The sequence below is a fragment of the Aquarana catesbeiana genome, linkage group LG11 (genome assembly GCF_042186555.1).
Source record: "Aquarana catesbeiana isolate 2022-GZ linkage group LG11, ASM4218655v1, whole genome shotgun sequence".
In the NCBI taxonomy this organism is placed as follows: Eukaryota; Metazoa; Chordata; class Amphibia; order Anura; family Ranidae; genus Aquarana; species Aquarana catesbeiana.
In genome coordinates, this window is record NC_133334.1 from 194,499,479 (window position 1) to 194,522,288 (window position 22,810).

The window sequence follows — 22,810 nt, forward strand, 5'->3', positions numbered from 1 at the left end:
ATTGGGAGGGTGCTTTGGGGTAGCCCCCCAAAACACCTTGTCCCCATGTTGATGAGGACAAGGGCCTCATCCCCACAACCCTGGCCGGTGGTTGTGGGGGTCTGCAGGTGGGGGGCTTATCGGAATCTGGAAGCCCCCTTTAACAAGGGGACCCCCAGATCCCGGCCCCCCCCCTGTGTGAAATGGTAAGGGGGTACTTACCCCTGCCATTTCACTAAAAAACTGTCAAAAATGTTAAAAATGACAAGAGACAGTTTTTGACAATTCCTTTATTTAAATGCTTCTTCTTTCTTCCTTCATCTTCTTCTGGTTCTTCTGGCTCTTCTGGTTCTTCCTCCAGCGTTCTCGTCCAGCATCCCCTCCGCGGCGTCTTCTATCTTCTTCTCCTCGGGCCGCTCCGCACCCATGGCATGAGGGGAGGCTCCCGCTCTTCTCTTCATCTTCTTCTTCATCCTCTTCTCTTCTTCCTTCTTCTCATCTTCATTTTCTTCTCCGGGCCGCTCCGCACCCATGCTGTCATGAAGGGAGGCTCCCGCTGTGTGACGGCGTCTCTTCGTCTGACGGCTCTTAAATAACGGGGGCGGGGCCACCCGGTGACCCCGCCCCCCTCTGATGCACGGTGACTTGACGGGACTTCCCTGTGACGTCACGGGGAATGCCACAGGGAAGTCCCGTCATGTCCCGTGCGTCAGAGGGGGCGGGGCCACCCAGTTATTTAAGAGCCATCAGACGAAGAGACGCCGTCACAGAATGGAAAGTAAATAGGCACAAATCAACACAAACGTGGCACTAACCAACCAGCCCGTTTTCATTTTGTTTGGCTGCTGTAGGGGGTGTCAGGGAAGGCTTTCGCATAGCACAAATGATGTCTCCCTGTACATACATATGCGCATGCGCAGACTGGCAACTGGCTGGGCAGATGAGCGTGAGCCTGTCATCAATGCTGGCACCAGACAGACTATTTAAACAGGCTGCAATTTGGTGTGCCGCTTCTGTGTGTTCATTCCTGATTCCTGTGTTTGACCTCTGATCCTAACCCAGCTTGCTCCTGACCTCCGTTTGACTGCTACCTGCCCTAACCTTGGCTTGTCTCTGGATTCTGCTTCTGCCTTCTCTTCTTGCCTGATCTACCTCCTGTTGCTGACTTGGTTTGTGACCCGATTATCCTGTTGTGTGCCGTCTATGCCTGATCTGCCTGACCATTATGGATCCGGCTCATCTGACCCTGCATCCTGCTCATCCAGCCTGCTACAGCTCTTCAGCCCAGCAAGGTCTCATCTGTCTCCTGCTTCCAGCTGCTTACCCACAGTCTGCCACCAGCCAAGCTCAGTTCCAGCTCATCTGCCACCAGCTGGTTCTGCCGCCACATCCACCTGCTGACTGCTTCCACCACGCAGTCTACTGGACTGATCACAGGCACTCATACCTCACTGTGCTCCCATGGCTGCTTTCTAACCAGGAGCTCACTAACCAGGTATGTGACAGGAGAGTGGGGTGACAGCAGCACAATATTTTATTATTATGACACAAAAAAGCACAAATATAAAAACAAGCTGTTATAACTAAAAAACCATAACAGCACAAATAAAAATTTTAGCAGCACAAAACAGCACAAATGAGGCACTAACCAACGAGACCAGTTTTGTGTCATTTGGGTGTTGTAGGGGGGCTGACTGACTTTTGGTGACCTTTAATAAATCATTAATAACGCGAAAACGATAAAAGATAGAACGGAAATTTTAGCAGCACAAAAGAGCACAAACATAGCACTAACCAACGAGACCAGTTTTGTGTCATTTGGGTGTTGTAGGGGGGCTGAGTGACCTTCGGTGACCTTTAATAAATCATTAATAACGCAAAAACGATAACAGGTAGAACGGAAATTTTAGCAGCACAAAACAGCACAAATGTAGCACTAAAGAAACACACTTGAGTTTTTATTTGTGCTGATTGTAGGGTGGGCAAAGTGAGTGGGGTTTGAAAAAAAAAAAAACTGTTATAACTTAAAAACCATAACAGCACAAATAAAAATTTTAGCAGCACAAACCAGCACAAACATAGCACTAACCAACGAGACCAGTTTCGTGTCATTTGGGCATTGTAGGGGGGCTGACTGACCTTTGGTGACCTTTAATAAATCATTAATAACGCAAAAACGATAAAGGATAGAACGGATATGTTAGCAGCACAAAACAGCACAAACGTAGCACTAACCAACGAGACCAGTTTTGCGTCATTTGGGCATTGTAGGGGGGCTGACTGACCTTTGGTGACCTTTAATAAATCATTAATAACGCAAAAACGATAAAAGATAGAACGGAATTTTTAGCAGCACAAAACAGCACAAATGTAGCACTAACCAACGAGACCAGTTTTGCGTCATTTGGGCATTGTAGGGGGGCTGACTGACCTTTGGTGACCTTTAATAAATCATTAATAACGCAAAAACGATAAAAGATAGAACGGAATTTTAAGCAGCACAAAACAGCACAAACGTAGCACTAACCAACGAGACCAGTTTTGCATCATTTGGGCATTGTAGGGGGGCTGACTGACCTTTGGTGACCTTTAATAAATCAATAATAACGCAAAAACGATAAAAGATAGAACGGAATTTTTAGCAGCACAAAACAGCACAAATGTAGCACTAACCAACGAGACCAGTTTTGTGTCATTTGGGCGTTGTAGGGGGGCTGACTGACCTTTGGTGACCTTTAATAAATCATTAATAACGCAAAAACAATAAAAGATAGAACAGAATTTTTAGCAGCACAAAACAGCACAAACGTAGCACTAACCAACGAGACCAGTTTTGCGTCATTTGTGCATTGTAGGGGGGCTGACTGACCTTTGGTGACCTTTAATAAATCATTAATAAGGCAAAAACGATAAAGGATAGAACGGATATGTTAGCAGCACAAAACAGCACAAACGTAGCACTAACCAACGAGACCAGTTTTGCGTCATTTGGGCATTGTAGGGGGGCTGACTGACCTTTGGTGACCTTTAATAAATCATTAATAACGCAAAAACGATAAAAGATAGAACGGAATTTTTAGCAGCACAAAACAGCACAAATGTAGCACTAACCAACGAGACCAGTTTTGCGTCATTTGGGCATTGTAGGGGGGCTGACTGACCTTTGGTGACCTTTAATAAATCATTAATAATGCAAAAACGATAAAAGATAGAACGGAATTTTTAGCAGCACAAAACAGCACAAACGTAGCACTAACCAACGAGACCAGTTTTGCGTCATTTGGGCATTGTAGGGGGGCTGACTGACCTTTGGTGACCTTTAATAAATCATTAATAACGCAAAAACGATAAAAGATAGAACGGAATTTTTAGCAGCACAAAACAGCACAAACGTAGCACTAACCAACGAGACCAGTTTTGTGTCATTTGGGCGTTGTAGGGGGGCTAGGTGATGTCACAGTCTGGAAAAAACAATTGCTAATATCTTAAAAATAAAAGCAGCACAAATGTAAATTTTTACGGCACAAAACAGCACAAACGTAGCACTAAAGAAACACACTTGAGTTTTTATTTGTGCTGATTGTAGGGGGGCCAGCTTCGCTGAGCTTCTCATCTGCCAGGTGGAGTATAGTCAAACAACCAAAGAAAATTCATAAATGTAAATATAGAAATGCTTGAATATATTATGTGAGACAATATTAAAGCTCATTTGGCTGTACTTCTCCTGTGGATCACAGGACTTCAGTTCGTTCTGCACTACTGTGACCAGTTTTCAGCCAACAGAGTTGGTCTATGCTGGGGAAAGATTGTGTCGGGATCCACACAGATGCTTGGACCAGCACCTGGCTCAGCCTCTCAGCAAGCCGCTTAGAGCTTGAGCTAGTCGCTCCCACCTCACAGCCCAGCAATCTAGTAAGCATGGGGGGAGGGGGGGGCAGAGCAGAGAGCAGTGACTGACAGCCACCAGCTCTATGCTCATGGGGCACTAAGAACATAAGAACAGAGAGATCAGCGGTGTTTGATCGCTTGGTTCTCACCCTTAGAGCTGGCAGGGAACAGATACAGACACATGCTAAGTAATGTGTAACAAGTACACATTACTTAGCATGTGTGCACTTAAAGTAGAACTAAACCCATCAATTTAATTCAAGGCATGCCATGAATGAAGACTAACAGTTGCTTGTGCTCTCAACTTAACTGTCAAATCATCAAATGGCTGGTGTCATAACTGATCACATGTGCAGCACCATGTCAACTGAAGATCAAACAGAGGCTAAGATGGTAGCTTCCTTTGCTCTAAAGGATAGTTTAGTTCCACTTTAACATGGGATTCTATAACTGGTATTAATTCCACATGAAGTAATCGCAAATTAAACCAGAAACACTGCTCTCAATGTATTTTGCTCGTACTCACTCTGTAAAGAGTTGCTGTGATATCCACATTTTCAGGCACAGCCCAAACAACAGATCCACGGTAGGGGTCTTTTATTCCAGGTTGCCAGCCATGAGCCTGCGGAAAAAATTAGTAAAATATATAAGAAAAAGAAAACAATCCTACAACAATAAACTATAAACATAAACATTATCTGTCTGTGTAGCGGCCTCTCTTTCAGCCCATTAAAATTTTTGTATCACAGTAACATGTACAGTACTGTGCAAAAGTTTAAGGCAGGTGTGAAAAAATATTGTTAATTAAGAAAGCTTTCAAAATCAAAGTGGTAATATTTTATTTTTAGCAATATGATTAAAAAAAAAAAAAAGTGAATGAACAGAAGAGAAATCAAATCAATATTTGGTATGACCACCCTTTGCTTTAAACAGCACCAATTCTTCTAGGTACACTTGCACACAGTTTTTGAAGGAATGTGGCAGGTAGGTTGTTGGAAACATCTTGGAGAACTAACCACAGATCTTCTGTGGACATAGGTCACCTCAAATCCTTCTGTCTCTTCATGTAATCCCAGTCAGACGTGATGATGTTGAGATCAGGGCTCTTTGGGAGCCAAACCATCACTTCCAGGACTTCTAGTTCTTCTTTACGATGAAGATAGTTCATAATGACATTGGCTGTATGTTTGGGATCTTTGTCCCCAGGAAGAGACAGAAGGATTTGAGGCAGCCTACAGCCACAGAAGATCTGTGGTTAGTTCTCCAAGATGTTTGGAACAACCTACCTGCTGAGTTCCTTTAAAAACTGTGTGCCTAGAAAAATCAATGTTTTTTTTTAAAGCAAAGGGCGGTCACACCAAAATGTTGATTTGATTTGGATTTCTATTCTGTTCATTTACTTTTTTTTTTTACTCATTTTGTTAATTGATAAAAAAAATATTTCTATTTCTAAAAGCTTTCTTAATTAACAACATCTTTCTTACACTTGTCCTTAACTTTTGCGCAATACTGTATTAAAAAGTGCTTTTTACTGAGCATCTAAGGCACTGGTACAACAGTGGGATGTTGCAGTGCCATTGATTTAGCATTATATCCCAATCCATACACTCACTGGTAATGCACCTGAACTGTGCATCGCAACAACATTTAACATTAACGTCTCTAAGAATTTACCATTATTTATAACTAGCACCTGTGCCATGCAGGTGGGTAGACACCTCTGATGGAGGGGGTCTATTTCTTCAACAGTATTTTTGATATTTTCAATTAAACAGTTTTTATTCATTTTAATAAATGTCCACAAACGTGACATATAGTCTATTATCCCTAAACATGCAACACTAACTTGCTGGGCAAACATCTCCATGACTAGCTAGGTCAGCTGAGGCCAATTACCCAATCTACAGGTAATCTACAGGGCAGCCTTTCAAAACAGAGGGACCCTTGAAATAACTTTCCAGTCTCAGGGAACCCCTGCTACAAATTACTAGAAATACAGTTCAAGATACATTAATTTCATAGTCACTGGGAAGAATGCTCCTTATACTTGTGGTCATTGGGAAGAATCACCCCCTTACAGATAGCTAAAATGATCAATGGTATCAGTAGGAACTTATCTGAAAGGCAGAAATTGCTCAATGCTCAAGGAACCCTTGCAAACTCTGGAGAAACCCTAGCTGAGAAAAAAGTGTCTGAGTTAAGACTGTAAATTTATTGGTACATAGGTGCATTTAAACTCACATGGAGGTTAGGGAGAATAGGCACACGTTGAGTAAGTAGGATGCGGACATCTATCCTAGCTGTAAAAGACATACCTGTGGCTCTCTTAACCTTTGGTGATGGCTATCCCAACCTGCAGGATGCTCTGGAATTGTGTGAACTGAGAACGAGGCTTGGAGAGTAGCTGGGACTTGTTGGTGAGGGCTGGAATGCAGCAATGGGCGAGATAGCGTCATTGGTTTGCTCGCAACGACGTTTCGGAGCAAGCACACTGGAGAGTTTTACACAGAGCGCTCTCCTTTTTCAAGCTGATGTTGCATAGGCTAAAGACAGCCTTTTAAGTGCCTCAGTATACTGCCATCTTGTGGAGAGAATACTAATCTCTCTAACATGTAAACTTTATACATTAATAGTGATATAAATGATAAAAACATGTCACCACATATATATATATATATATATATATATATATATATATATATATATATATATATATATATATGAAACCTAAATTCACATAAATATCATACATAGGATTATGCAGTATAGCTATTAGATACAGTACTGGGCCACTATTGCATAATAATTATAAATAAATTAGAAATGTACAGTATATAGAACAAACAATTATTATGCAATAGTGGCCCAGTACTGTATCCAATAGCTATACTACATAATCCTATATATGATTTTTATGTGAATTTACGTTTCATATATATGTGACATATTTTTATCATTTATATCACTATTAATGTATACATTTTGAGCATCAGCACCCCCGCAGTGCAGCAGGCGCACCTGCTATTCCGCTTAAAGGAGCTGACGTACAACTACGATGGTTTGCAGGATCGTGCCGACCTGCAGAGTATAATGACAATGGCTGGTCGGCAAGTGGTTAAAATGCTGTCTTTAGCCTATGCAACATCAGCTTGAGAAAGGAGCACGCTCTGTGTAAAACTGTCCAGTGCGCATGCTCTGAAACTTTGTCGCGAGCCAATGCCGCCATCACACCCATTGCTGCTTTCCAGCCCTCACCATCGAGCTCCAGCTACTCTCCAAGCCTCATTCTCGATTCCACGCGTTCACTGAGCATCCCGTGTGTCGGGATAGCCATCACCAAAGGTTGAGAGGGTAGTGGGAATGTTTTTTACAGCTGGGATTGATAAAAGCATCCTACTGACTCAACATGTGCCTATTCTCCCTAAACTCCATGGAGTTTATAATGCACCTATGTACCAATAAATTTACAGTCTTAACTCAGAGGCGCCTTTTTCTCTCTTTTTTTGCATGTTTGGAGCTTGCTTTAACTTTCCCCACAAGGCTGGCCCTGACACAGACTGCCCTCCCATTATGTCGAGCTCTCTGCTCAAAGGATTAATGGACTTATGTAATTATTTGCTTAATTATCTGTTTGCACCATGACCCAATCCTTTTTGTTTATACGACCCTAGTTGAGAAACTCTGCTATATGGCTAGCCAGTATCCAACAATAAGGATAAATCACTATTAAACACTTGCACTGTCAGCTTGCACGAGCACTCAAATTGCAGGAGCATAGAAGAAACATAAATATTAATGTGAAAAGCTTTAAAAAAGCAATTAAACGTGCATGCACCAAGTAAGGCAACATATCAAAAAAGTCCCAATACACCATGCCAGAGCAAGCAACAGCATAAGTACATGCACTTACCATAGGCACAGTATTCACATATGAACAGGTGCACTATAATAACCTCAGCACAGGCTATGTCTTTTACTTTTTCCCAGTTTTTACAATCACCTTTGATTATAAAAGAGAATGCATTGATGTTTTTGTACATACACATACAATTCCTAACAGCGAGGGGCATGGCCTGGGGCATGGCCTGGCGCATGGCGGGAATGGAAGCACACTAAATGAACTTCTCAGCTTCCACAGCACTCAGCCTATCTTTCCTGCCTCCCAAACACCACAAAATGGACAAGGTGAATTGGCATACTCCTCTCACCCGACAGCACCATCCCCCTACCTCATTGGCAGCGCTGAACATCTCTGAAATCTTCCAATCTCTGGTATAGTCTCGCAGCAGCATGACTGGAGACAATATGGCGTCGGCTTGCAGAGACGAAGAGTACAGCGAGGGACTCGCTCTTTGCTTCAGAGGATCCGGTAAGGGAAGAATCTGCTGCTGATATGCTTCTTAGCTATGCAGCCATGACATCAATTGCAGCAGATATCAAATCCACTTTCTCAGCTGCCATTACTGACTTGAAAGCTAACAAACGTGTGCTAAAAAGAACAACTCTTTTCGGCTGAGCAGGCAGACAGAGGGAGAAAGAAATTAAAAGGTTTTAGCAGGTAACTGCTACCCATTCTCAGCATTTCATAGACATAAATAGGCACCTAGAGGACTTAGATGAAAGAGGCAGATGAAACAATTTGTGGGTGAGGGCGATCACTGAATCTGTTACGGCAAAGCAGATTCTCCAGGCCCTGCAGAAGATATTTAACAACATCCTGGAGTGACCTGTCAACGCCACTATTAAATTTGTCTGAGCTCACAAGGCCCTCAAAGCCAGAGGCCTAGATACAGCACTCCCTTGTGACATGCTATGTTGTTTCCAAAACTTTCCTTTTAACAAGGAAGTCCACTCCAAAGCCAGGTAAAAAGATGCAATAATTTTTAATGGTGATAACATACTGCTGATTCAAGACCTTTCCTCGATAACTCTGAAAAACAGGAATGCTTTCCACCCTCTTTTGAATACCCTTCATGAGAAGGGCGTTTCCCCTTTGCGCTAAGTGTTACACATAATGGCAGACAACATATTCTATACACACCAAATGATCTACCTGACTTTTGTGAGGGCAGATTCCTATGGTGGATGTTCCGGAATGATACCAGGAGTTTAGATTACCACCTCTGACTCTAAGCCCACCACATACTCTGCTTGCCTCTTCTGGTATGCGTCCTCACAAAAAGAGCAGGAACACTCGCCATGGAGGGCCTAGTTCCCATACACCAGCTACACATGCGAAGCTGACTCGAATGTATGAAGATATCTGACTTTGCACCTTGCTACACTTCATGTATTTTCTTGACACCTAAGTGTCTCTTGTTCTTGTGTTACACTGGACTTCTTTTTCTTCGGTCCAAGGCCAGTTTGCCTACCACGGTAACACTTGAGCAAGGTTTGGAGTCCTTTGCCCCTGTTCTTCTGACACACACATTACACTTTGTCCATAACCTTGACATTACTTTGTTCTCTTGTTCACTCTACAGATCAATGATGGGCACAAACGATTAGGTTGCCTGCTGGATCCTACAGCTGGCTGTCAACATATATGTATTTTAGTCATTTAATCCCATTTACTTGTTCAATGTTAGTTCTGATGTCTTATTTCATTTTATCTTAGGCTGCTGTTTCTTCATGTCTAGCAGTTGAACCATTTTCATGACTTTTCTGACTTGTCTGACTTTTATGAATGTCGAGATATTACTGTTATTTTTTTCTCTCTTCCTTTTTTTTTTTTTTAAATGGTAGTTTCTACTCATTGTCCAACTGCCACTGGACACGCTTCATCGGTGCATATACAGTGCCTTGAAAAAGCAGTCATACCCCTTGAAATTTTCCACATTTTGTCATGTTACAACTAAAAACGAAAATGTATTTTATTGGGATTTTATGTGATAGATCAACACAAAGTGGCACATAATATTAAAGTAGAAGGAAAATGATAAATGGTTTTCAAAATTTTATACAAATAAATATCTGAAAAGTGTGGCGTGCATTTGTATTCGCCCCCCCTGAGTCAATACTTTGTAGAACCACCTTTCCCTGCAATTATAGCTGCAAGTCTTTTAGGTTATGTCTCTACCAGCTAGAGTGACATTTCTGCCTATTCTTCTTTGCAAAATAGCGCAAGCTCTGTCAGATTGGATGGGGAGCATCTGTGAACAGCAACTTTGGCTGGGCCATTTTAACACATGAATATGCTTTGATCTAAGCCATTTTATTGTATCTTTGGCTGTATGTTTAGGGTTGTTGTCCTGCTGGAAGGTGAACCTTCGCCCCAGTCTCTAGTCTTTTGCAGACTCTAACAGGTTTTCTTCTAAGATTGTCCTGTATTTGGCTCCATCCATCTTCCCATCAACTTTGACCAGCTTTGAGGGGGCGTGGCTACCATGCTCTAAGATGGATGCGTAGTTCAGGAGCTCCACAGCCAGCTGTTGAGAATCCATCGGCATCTGAGCACACCTACACCATACCGAGCCCAAAACAGACCCATCGGATCGCTGCACACTGCGGAGATGACGAGGTGGAGAAAGAATCCACTTAAAACTGATGGATTTCTTTACTATGCCCGCGTGCGCAGGCCACGCCAAAATGACGGCGGCGCCCAGGAAGAGCGGCACACAGACAAGGCTGCGGCGCACAACGGAGGTCCCGGATCATCATCCACCACCTCACATCTCTACAAGATGCCCAGCGAATCGTCTTCTGGGACGTCCAGCCCCTACACAAGGAGCCCAGCAAAGTCGAGGCCCAGGAGGGACTCTCCAGCTAGGCCATAGCTTGATCTAGGGATGGAGGTAAGTGGGCCGCTCACTAATAACACAATCAAAGGGTTTAGAAGGAAGAGGCTCTGGAGGGGGACCCTATAGCTGACTTTCCCACTTCTGATAGACCCATATCAGATACAATGTTCAAAGAGATGCTGTGTCGCTGTGCTCATCCCTTCAGGCCAATATGATTACAGGCATTAATAAGTGTACAAGGGAGGTACAAGCTCTAGGCCTCAGAGTAGACCACGTGGAGAAAAAGATGGAAGAATATACATCCTCATACAATGTAATGGTGGAAGCACACACTGCCCAGGGGGAAGACATATCATGGATGAAAGACAAGATTGCAGACTTAGAGGACAGGTGCAGAAGGAACAACATTAAAATCAGGGGCATCCCAGAGTCTGTCACACCAAATCTGCTTCTCCAATATGCCCAAACCCTGTTCTCCACGCTAGTCCCGTCTCTGACAGCGCAAGACCTTATAGTGGATAGGATCCACAGGATCCCCAAACCCTCCTTTCTCCCTGAGGAGACCTCCAGGGATGTCTTATTATGGATACACTATTACCACATTAAAGATCAGATCCTACAGGCATCAAGAAAACCCAACAACATCCCACCACAATATACTACTATAAGGCTGTTCCCTGACCTCTCCAGGCACACGCTGCAACGCCGCCGCAACCTGGCAACAATTACAAAAGCCTTAAGGAATCATAAAGTCCTCCATAAGTGGAAATATCCCACAACTTTGTCCATTACACACAACGGGCTCACAAAAATAGGAGATAATAGATATTAGCTCCTAAACCGGAGATTCTGGTTTGTTGAAGACTTTCACTTGTGAGCTTCACCATTGGTTTTCTTGTTATAACCCATTGACGTAAGGCAGCGATCCCTTCTTCAAAGATTGCCTTACGTCAATGGGGTATAACAAAAAGCCAATGGTGAAGCTCACAAGTGAAAGTCTTCAATAAACCAGAATCTCCAGTTTAGGAGCTAATATCTATTATCCTCTTTTTTTCCCCCTAGCTCAGCCGCAGTTACATCTGCCCAAGGATCAGTTGTATGATGATCCATGTTTTTTATTCTTTTTGTTATTTGTTTGATACACACAGCTATATCCAAAATGACCACTGCTCATCTAATGAGGATAAAGAGATCAACGCTTCCTATCCACATCTAACGTGGCACCCCACAGGAATCTGTGTGACCGCACTGAGTACCTATACCACAAAACACTATGACATACCACTTCAAACCTGCTATGACCATCAACTGTCTTTCACTTAATGCTAGGGGTCTTAACCACCCCGCTAAACATTTTTCCATGTGGCAAGAGGCCTGCAACCAGGGTGTGGACATACTCTGTGTACAAGAAACCCATTTCCAACTTTCCAAAACCCCGTCCACAAGTCCACACTCAACACATTACTTTCCGAATTGCGTACTGCTGAATCCCAAAATAAATGTTCCCTCACAGTGACGTTAACTAACACCCTCTCCAAACTCAGGGAAAATCTTAGAGAACATCTCTCTCAAAAATATGACATGCATCTGAGACGATTGAAACTAAATCACTATGCTAACGCAAACAGACCTGGCAAGTATCTGGCCAGAAGGTTAAAGGCAGCATACAAAAACCAAAATAGCACACTTAATACACCCCACTCAAAACTTCAAAATAACTAACCCACAAGACATAGTGAAGCAGTTTGCCGAATTTTACGGTGCATTATATAACCTACATGAAGATAGTTCCTCGCCACAACCAACCACGGAGAAAATACAAAAATTCTTACAAGGACTAAAACTTCCCTCTCTCTCTACCACTGACTTAGAAAACCTAAACGCTCCATTCACAACCACAGAAATGTAAAAAATCATCAACACACTACCCAATGGTAAATCGCCAGGACCTGATGGGTTCTCCAATGGATATTAAAAATCCTTCAAAACTATATTCTCAGCAAACCTTGGCTAAGTGTTTGCACGAGCAGCGGAATCCTCGACTTTTCCACAAGAGATGCTGAGAGCTCATATAGTAACTCTGCCCAAACCGGGTAAAGACCCCAATTCGCCAGAAAAATTTTAGACCAATTTCCCTCCTAAACTCAGACATCAAAGTCTATGCAAAACTCCTGGCCAAAAGATTAATGAATATCATTCCTACTATTATCCAACATGACCAAATGGGCTTCGTGAAGGGGAGACAAACCTCAGATGCTACTAGGAGAATTGTTAACGTTATATTTCATGCTGTGAGCAGTCAAACACCTTCTCTGTTGCTATCCATAGACGCAGAGAAGGCGTTCAACAGGGTACACTGAACTACATGAAGATGGCAATGTCTAAATTTGGATTCCAGGGTTCCTTATTGAAGGCTATTATGGCATTGTACTCCTGCCCCTCAGCACAGGTGTATTCCTCTGGTTTTCTATCCTCACCCTTCAACATACATAATGGGACCCGACAGGGTTGCCCCCTATCACCTACTATCTTCAACCTAATGATTGAACCTTTAACCTTAGAGTTGCATGATTCTGGGAAAAATGAGAATCACGATTCTTTTGCTTAGAATAAAGATCACGATTCTCTTATATATATATATAAAATCTCTCAGCCCTCCCTATGTCACCATGCACCACCCACAGATCTACATTTTAAAATGGTTAATTAAAAAAAGAAAAACCTATATCAAAGTTAAACTCAACAAGAAAAAAAAAAAAAAATATATATATATAAAAATATTTATATATATATATATATATATATATATATATATATATATATATATATATATATATATAATATATTTATATATAGTTGTTTTTTTCTTGTTGAGTTTAACTTTGATATAGATTTTTCTTTTTTTTATTAACCATTTTGAAATGTAGATCTGTGGGTGGTGCAGCATGGTGACATAGGGAGGACTGAGATTACCCCCTCCTATGTCATGGGCTTTCTGGATATCAAGTCCAAGCAAGCAGTCAAGCAGTCATAATATATTATAAGCTCACATTTGTGTTGGAAAAATCTATCATATCAGTGCTGGTGCGCACACTCCACTCTGCACAATCACTGCAGTGTATCTCGGCCGGGGTCTCTGACGAATAAACGTGGTACCGCCCGCGCCCAAGCATCCACCGCGGCGCATCATGCTCTCTGCTCTGCTGACATCAGTTCCTGTTGCTGACGTCTGTTCCGATATCGGCGCCATTTGCGTTCCACGCTGGTTCCGACGGCTTCTCCTCTGGTCCAGGCTACATCCCGGGGACACCCTAAAAAATTGCAGTAATCCAGGCTGGAGATCGCGGGGGGGGGGCTGGGGGTTGGTGAATCGAGATCACGATTCTATATATGATTAATCGTGTAGCTCTACTATAAACCTGTTTGCGGATGATGTAATATTGCTATTGACTAACCCACGCACATCCCTAGAACAAGCACACCAAAACGGATTTTGGGGACATCTACTATAAAGTTAATTTCACTAAGTCACTTATTCTAAGCCTGGGTGTACCAGAACACATTCAACACACGTTACAAAAGTCACTCCCATACTCTTGGAATAAAAAAGGCATAACGTACTTAGGCATCACATTGACAAATACAATGACCTCGTTAGCAGATGCCAATGTCAAACTGCTGGTTACCAAACTGGAAGCCCAACTAAGGGAAATTTCCAAAAAAAGAACTTTCATGGATAGGCAAATTAGCAGCCTTCAAGATGTCACTTTTGCCATAAATCGTATACATATTTAGAACACTGCCAACCCACATACTTCAACACTATATTAGAACATTGTCCAACCTCACATGGAAATTTTGTGGAATGGCAAAAAAGCTAGATGCCCCAAACATAATCTAAACCCGCATAAACGGGTGGAGTGGGGGCAGGCCTTACAGACTTACATGACTATGGGCAGTAGGATTGGAACAACTCAAACACTGGTTTCAGGAAAATTATAGACCATTATGAGTGGAAGTGAAGGAATCACAGATCACAACAAAGACACTGAAAACCTTTCGCATGGGGGATAACTGGAAACATTGGAACAACAAACATCTCTCACCTTCAATCAGGGTTTCTATCCAAGCATGGAGATACCTGTTATCCTTGAAGCACACGGAGGAAGTTGTAATAAACGCCCAGCATCCTATTTATATCCTAGAAGCCCAAATTCCCATGTTATCGATTGGCCCACTCCTAAAACATGGTATTACCAAATATCAGATCTTTTTACAGGTCCACAACCTAAATCAGCAGTACAAATTGTCACTGACTATAACCTGCCGAATAAAACACTATTCTCCTGTGTGCGCATAGCAAACTTTCTGAAAGCAAACCCTATCACACAAACAAAGATGCCTGCCAAAGCATTACTCTACACCCCAAAACAACATCAAGGGAATATCCCTTTTCTACAACCTCCTTCAAGATATACTAATCTTGAGGAAAACAACAGCGATCCAAAAATGGGAATCAGAGGTGGGTGCCATGCATACACGTGCACAATGGCAATCGGCCGTCACAGAAATCCATAAAGCTTCCCACTGCACCAAACACTGGGACTTAACGATCAAAATCACAAATAGATGTCACTATACCCTGTATAGAATGGTTAAGTTCTTTCCAGAACGCTCACCCCTCTGTTGGAGGAATTGCGGTAACACAGGACATTTACTGCATATGTTCTGGCATTGCCCGAGCATAAAAAGTCTCTGGAATCAAATATTCCAACTAATCTCAACGCTCACTGGTATCATCACTCCTTCTAACCCATAACTAGGAGTTCTACATCTGGGCATAGAGAAGTTCCCACCACACTTCAGATCAGTGGTCACCCACATTCTCTTAGGAACTAGGAACTTAATACTCCACCCCTGGAAAGACACTACCTCTACTAACCTCTCGGATGTGATAAAAGCTGTACATAGAAATTATACTTTTGAACGCCTCATAGTGATAAACTCTATGAGTATAAAGTATGATAGAAACTGGCTAATCTGGACGAACAGACTTAACAACCAATAGTATATTACTTGATGATAGAAGCTGCATGAAAACAAGATATGTGTATCATACTGTCTTACTTGTTTTGTTATGTATGTTTTGTTGAACTTGAAAACTAATAAACATATTGAAACAAAAAAAAACAAAAAAAACTTTGACCCGGTTCCCTGTCCCCTGATAGATTCTCCAACCTGAGCTGTGGATCTCTGCAGATTCTCCAGTTACCATGGGCCTCTTGGCTGCTTTTTGATAACTGCTCTCCTTGCCCTGCCTGTCAGTTTAAGTGGACGGCCATGTCATGGTAGGTTTGCAGTTGTGTCATACTTTTTTGTATGATGGATTGAACAGTGCTCTGTGAGATGTTCAAAGTTTGGGATATTTTTTATAACCTAACCCTGTTTTAAACTTCTCCACAACTTTATCTCTGACCTGTCTGGTGTGTTCTTTGGCCTTCATTATGCTATTTGTTCACTGAGGTTCTCTAGCAAACCTCTGAGGGCTTCACAGAACAGCTGTATTTATACTGAGATTAGATTACACTCTATTTACTAATTAGGTGACTTCTTAAGGCAATTGGTTCCACTAAATTTTAGTTAGGGGTATCAGAGTAAAGGGGGCTGAATAGAAATGCACGCCACACTTTTCAAAAATTGATTTGTAAACAATTTTGAAAACCATTTATCATTTTCTGTCCACTTCACAATTATGTGCCACTTTGTGATGGTCTATCACATAAAATCTCAATAAAATACATTTACGCTTTTGGTTGTAACATGACAAAATGTGAAAAATGTCAAGGGGTATGAATACTTTTTCAAGGCACTGTACCTTCATCAATATTTTTGATTGAATATTCATCAAGATTAAAGTTTTGCTGTACCTCGAGGTTTGCAATGAATCTTGTTCTAGCTGATGTAATAAGTTGTTATTTTGGTTATCTACCTGTTTGCCCTTTATGGGGATCCTATTGAAAAGACTGCTTATATTAGATACCTGAAGGTAGGGAGCTGCTAAGCTAAATGATTGTTTAACCACTTCAGCTCCAGAAGATTTTATCCCCTTCCTGACCAGAACACTTTTTGAGATTCGGCACTGCGTCGCTTTAACTGACAATTTCGCGGTCGTGCGACGTGGCTCTCAAACAAAATTGACGTCCTTTTTTTCCCACAAATAGAGCTTTCTTTTGGTGGTATTTGATCACCTCTGCGATTTTTATTCTTTGCGCTATAAACAAAATAAGAGCGACAATTTAAAAAAAAACGCATTATTTTTTACATTTTGCTATAATAAATATCCCCCAAAGATATATAAAAAAACATTTTTTTTCCTCAGTTTAGGCCGATCGTATTCTTCTACATATTTTTGGTAAAAAAAAAAATCGCAATAAGCGTTTATTGATTGGTTTGCGCAAAAGTTATAGCGTTTACAAAATAGGGGATAGTTTTATGGCATTTTTATTAATTTTTTTTTTTTTTTTTTACTAGTAATGGCGGCGATCAGAGATTTTTATTGTGACTGCGACATTATGGCGGACATGTCAGACATTTTTGACACATTTTTGGGACCATTGTCATACAGCGATCAGGGGAGAGGTTAAGTATGTCCTAGGGGAGTGATTCTAGCTGTAGGGGGGATGGGCTGTGTGTGTCACTACGCTGATCACTGCTCCCGATGACAGGGAGCTGTGATCAGTGACATTTGTCACTAGGCAGAACAGGGAAGACTTAAAGTATAGTTTTCGCTGCTCACCAATTTTCTGCTGGAACTTCTCAAACTGCCTCTTTGAGAGTCCTGTGTCCATTTTATACATTTTCACCGAGACAGGGGCTCTCACATATCCCCCCCTTTGTTTCGATCCAGAGGGAGGAACACCAGCACCTGTCATCAGGGTTGGGACACCTCTGTGCTGGCTATCAGCCACGTAGGCCCAACCCTTTTTCCAGGTGCACTTCCAGGTAAGTCCTACCCTGACTCTCCACGGAATCCCACTAGTTTCTATCCTACACTTTCTCCCTCTTCTAGGGTTCCTGGGCTTATTTGCCTTTCTCTGGGGAACTCTGCTTTCCCTGATACCCTCACTTTCTAAATATAGGGAACCTGCTCCTAATACTTTGCCTGACGGGGAACCGCCTTTTCCCTCACTGATTTTTTCCCAGTTTTTTTCACCAGTTTTTCCCATCACAACAGCAGTTTTTTGGTTTAACAACTTTTCTGAGGTCACCCATGACAATTAAACCCTTGTTAGCAGTACCAACCAGCAATAGTTTACAAATTCTGACGTCGCCACTTCCAAAACCATCAGTGCTCCCCCCCCACAGTGTCTCTGGGTACCTTAATTTGTACCTCTTTGCGAATGACAGGAAAAATCTCTGCTACTGTCACATCTATTTCGGGCCCTTCCTTCATGTGAGGTCTAGTGGGTGAGGCAGTGTCCGTGCCCTCTACTGACCACTGCTCGGTCGCACCTTGGACCGCACCAGGAGAAGTTTTCTTAGTCACCGCATCAGGCGGAGAGACCTCTGATGTTTTCAAATGTTCTCCTGAGCGCCTTCCATCCAAACCGGTAACTGGAAGCACCCTCTCAGAGAATCTTGAGACATTTGCCACCCTGCTAATAAATATGGAACAACCAGTTCCCCTCGTGATTAATATCATCAAGCATAGCTTGCACTACTTGGCTCCACCTACTGGTACTACTCAGTACCACCTTGTCCGACCACAGTGGGGACACCCAAGTGTACAGCAAATGTGCTTTTTGGACTTCAAGCATTTTCAACAATACATTAGTCATCTTAATGTGATCCACATCTACATACAAGACCTTTCCATCATCAAGGACGTGGAGGGGCTCATTCTCTGAAGCTGGAAAGGTAAAGACATTTACAGCGACCTCCACCTCATTGAGGGTAACTGTCTTCACAGCCTGGTGCTCAACTGGAGCGCTGTCAGATGTACGTCTCACATTTATCTCTTCTGCCACAGCATCAGTGAACCGCTGCAGGTCATAAGTCACATTGCCATTTTTGCACTCACTATTTTCCAGTGGTTGGGCTGTGGATAACACAACTACCATGCATGCTCCCTTAACCGGTCCTTCTGACTGGAGGGGACTAATATCTGCCAGGGCCAACGCGGCCTTGGAATCCCTCCGTTGGGCATAGCAGGTGTTATGTCCACATTTTTGTTATACATCATAGCTTTGTAACTCATGGTCATTTTGTTTAGTTTTGCGACTGCTTCCTTGCACCATGCTTCCCAGTCCGTGGTGCTTCCCTGACAGGCATTCTGCAGTGCTGCATCACCTGTTCCAAGAGGCACCAAAGGAACCCGGGACTCATTACACAATACTGTACATTTGTCATCTCTATACGCATCACATTTTACAAGCACAGGTTTACTTATGTCACATTGGGATGATGCTTCGTCACACAATGCAGGGTGCAATACACTATTTTGACCAGTTTGTTCTGGTGGCGCTACCATCACACCCAGTTTTACACTACCAGTTTAACAGGGTGAATAAATTGTTCACCAATCTGGTCACATACCAGACGGGTGGTCTGCACCCATACACTCTCACTGTGTGGTGCAGTTATCCCTTGTTCCCCCAAGAGTAGTGCCAGAGCGGTCTTGGACAACCTCCAGTTCCAACACAGGGAGATCTCTGGAGATTTCCACGGACAACCCTGCAGCTCTGCCTCTGGTGGTCACGGGAGACATCCTACTCCCATCCTTTTTAGTAAACACATTACCAACATTATTATATCAAACATGACATTTCCAGAAATGCATTTCTCAACCTTTAGAGGATCATCATGACGCATAGACGTAGCTGTAGCTATTGTGGGTGGCCTCTTACCCACTTGAGCAGCTCCAAAGCAGACCTGGGAAACTCTCCGCTCCAACATTGTGGGTTCCTGGGAGCTTTCCCTGGGCAACCCTGCAGCACCTGTCTGTCACTAGAGAACATAGTATACAGATTTCTTTGGTCACCCCTAGTACAGCTCTTCCAGCACTCTGCTGGATTCCACCAGGTACATACAGAGTTCCCATGTCCTTTTTAGTCTTTAGTTCTGCTGCCAGCTGGGCTTTACCCTGTGCCTCCCCACTACTCCGGGTAGCACACTGCAGCAAGTCCACCTGTACTCCGGATCCCCTCGCTGGACACACTTCCACTTCATTAGGTTCTGTCCCATAAACTGCAACAGTCTTACCAATACCTGTAGCCGGTGTCATAGCCTTCATTTGAGTGTGTTGTCTCTTATCTGTGGTGTCTCCACAGGCTGACTCTTCCATGTGGTCATGGAGCAACACTGCAGCCTTTCGGGACCCACCGACACCCCCTGCAGATAACACAGGATCCCTGTTGCTAGGGGGTAACAGCAGACCAGCACTCCAAAGATGGTTGGCTACACCTCATGGAGCTTACAGACTGTTGTGCTCTTCTTTCTTGGCTGACCACGTCTCATAAGCGGCTATAATACACATCTTTACATTCATCATGCTCATTGGTACCCCCCTGCAGGCCACACAGACTTCTTGCTACTGTTGCCAGGGGTGACAACTGATATTCTTGCAGAAAACCCAGGGCTGGTACACTGATGCACACTCATGCTCTCCTGAGCCATTGCTTGACTGTTGCTTTGTTGTCCCAGTGATGCCTCTCCCATTGCTACAGGTGATGACCTCTCTTTGCTGGAGCGTTGCTGGCGTTCCCATTCACATCGGAACATTTCCCCAAGCAGAATCTCAGCTTTATACTGGTCATAATCATCTCGGCTTGGACCCATCTGTTGATAGGATACCTGGAACCGCTTCAGCAGCAAGGGTTGCAGCAACTCTGGCCACCGGTCTCTAGGCCATGCCATCCATTTTGCAACTCATTCAAACTCCATTAGGAAACCTTCAGCCTCCTCTGTAGGCAGCATTGGCCGTGTGAAGTTAGACGCCACTATGTCAACTTCCCACTCTGCAACCAGGGACAAAGGACATGGAACAACAGCCGCCACTTTCCCTTTAAATGGATTTAACGTGCACTTCTTGTGTATTCACCGCCCAATCCTTGCAGTCACATGCACAGCAGCTTGTTACACAGTTCACAGCAGTAGAAAAAAAAATTCTTACAGGTGCACTACCTGCACGCAATGCTCATTGCCTGGCTGCATTTCCACACACAGCCACTGACAGTTCCTTGACAACCTCACTGCTGGAGCAGAGACCCGGATTTCCACCGTCTGTGTGCCCGCATTCAACAACCACTTGTGATATTGGGGGATGTCTAGCTCAGTGGTAGATGCGTTTTCAGTGAGTTCACAGCCAACAGGAAATTCAGTTTAAGCCCTTTAAAAGTCTATGGGAGAAATCAAAAGTGCTAATTTTAAAGGTTAATATGCAAGTTATTGTCATAAAAAGTGTTTGGGGACCTGGGTCCTGCCCCAGGGGACATGTATCAGGGCAAAAAAAAAGTTTTAAAAACGGCCGTTTTTTTGGGAGCAGTGATTTTAATAATGCTTAAAGTGAAATAATAAAAGTGTAATATTTAAATTTCGTACCTGGGGGGTGTCTATAGTATGTCTGTAAAGGGGCGCATGTTTCCCGTGTTTAGAACAGTCTGACAGAAAAATGACATTTCAAAGGAAAAAAGTCATTTAAAACTACTCGTGGCTATAATGAATTGTCGGTCCGACAATACACATAAAATTTCATTGATAAAAACGGCATGGGATTTCCCCACAGGGGAACCCCAAGCCAAAATAAAAAAAAAAGCGTGGGGGTCCCCCTAAATTCCATACCAGGCCCTTCAGGTCTGGTATGGATTTTAAAGGGAACCCCGCACCAAAATTTTTTTTAAAAATGGCGTGGGGTCCCCCCAAAAATCCATACCAGACCCTTATCCGAGCATGCAACCTGGCAGGCCGCAGGAAAAGAGGGGGGGACAAGAGAGCACCCCCCCTGAACCGTACCAGGCCACATGCCCTCAACATTGGGAGGGTGCTTTGCTGTCAGACTGTTCTAAACACGGGAAACATGCACTCCTTTACAGGCATACTATAGACACCCCCCAGGTATGAAATTTAAAGGAATATTACACTTTTATTGTTTACTTTAAGCATTATAAATCACTGCTCCCGAAAAAATGGCCGTTTTTAAAACTTCTTTTTGCATTGATACATGTCCCCTGGGGCAGGACCCAGGTCCCCAAACACTTTTTATGACAATAACTTGCATATAAGCCTTTAAAATTAGCACTTTTGATTATTCATGTTCGTGTCCCATAGATTTTAACGGTGTTCACGTGTTCAAACACATTTTTTGCCTGTTCGCATGTTCTGATGCAAACCAAACCGGGGGCTGTTCGGCTCATCCCTACTCCTGACACTCCAGGCTTTTTTTTTTTAAATTGGAAAAAACAACTTTATTGATAAAAGAAAAAGCACATATTCCATTACATACAGGTACAATTTTCAAAAGAAAAAAAAAGGGGGTAGATTAACACAGAATCTCTTTGGTGTATTACAATGAACATATAACTCACATAGTTTCGTTAGTGGTTTACTTTGTACATGTAATATATATATTGGGCTCCCTGACATACAATTATTAGTTCTTTGGTCCTTGGTTTACATTGAGTATAAAGTGGAAAACCCTGTTTCTGTTTTCTACTGAACTAGTATCTTGTAGGTGTGTATCCCAAGACCCGGAGGAGTTTGGTATTGTTATGTACATGTTTCACCATCCTCCAGCCATCTATCCCATACTTTGGAGTATTTGTGTGAGCATCCCCTGTGTGTGTATACCAGTTATCTATATGATAATGTGTCAATAACATCTTTCTTCCAAATCAGTGTAGTGGGGGGTGCTGCCTGCATCCAAAGTCTTGCCACTACTTTTCGTGCTAAAAATAGAGTTTCGTATATAAATACAGTTTGGTATTTATCTATTTCTACATCAGGCAGCAACACCAACAGACACAGCTTAGGGTCAAGGACCACTGGAGAGCCCATGGTATCATGGTGTAAAAAGCGAATGACCTGCGTCCAATACGTCTGTATATTTGGGCAGCTCCATATCAAATGATAGAAGATGCCTGGAACGGCCAAACACCCGGGACATAATGGGTTAAATGTTCGTTGAATTTTGGTCATTCTTAGCGGGG

General features: G+C 42.8%; 1 protein-coding gene across 3 annotated transcripts in view; it reads right to left on the minus strand.

Annotated features, from left to right (window-relative positions):
* The window catches only part of LOC141112368 (EH domain-binding protein 1-like protein 1), a 790,701-nt gene that overhangs the window by 397,473 nt on the left and 370,418 nt on the right, over positions 1-22,810 (minus strand). For all 3 annotated transcript variants that reach the window (XM_073605157.1, XM_073605156.1, XM_073605155.1), the window contains exon 3: positions 4,394-4,489. In XM_073605157.1, the coding sequence (XP_073461258.1) occupies positions 4,394-4,489 (96 nt within the window). The remainder of the gene's footprint in view (positions 1-4,393; positions 4,490-22,810) is intronic.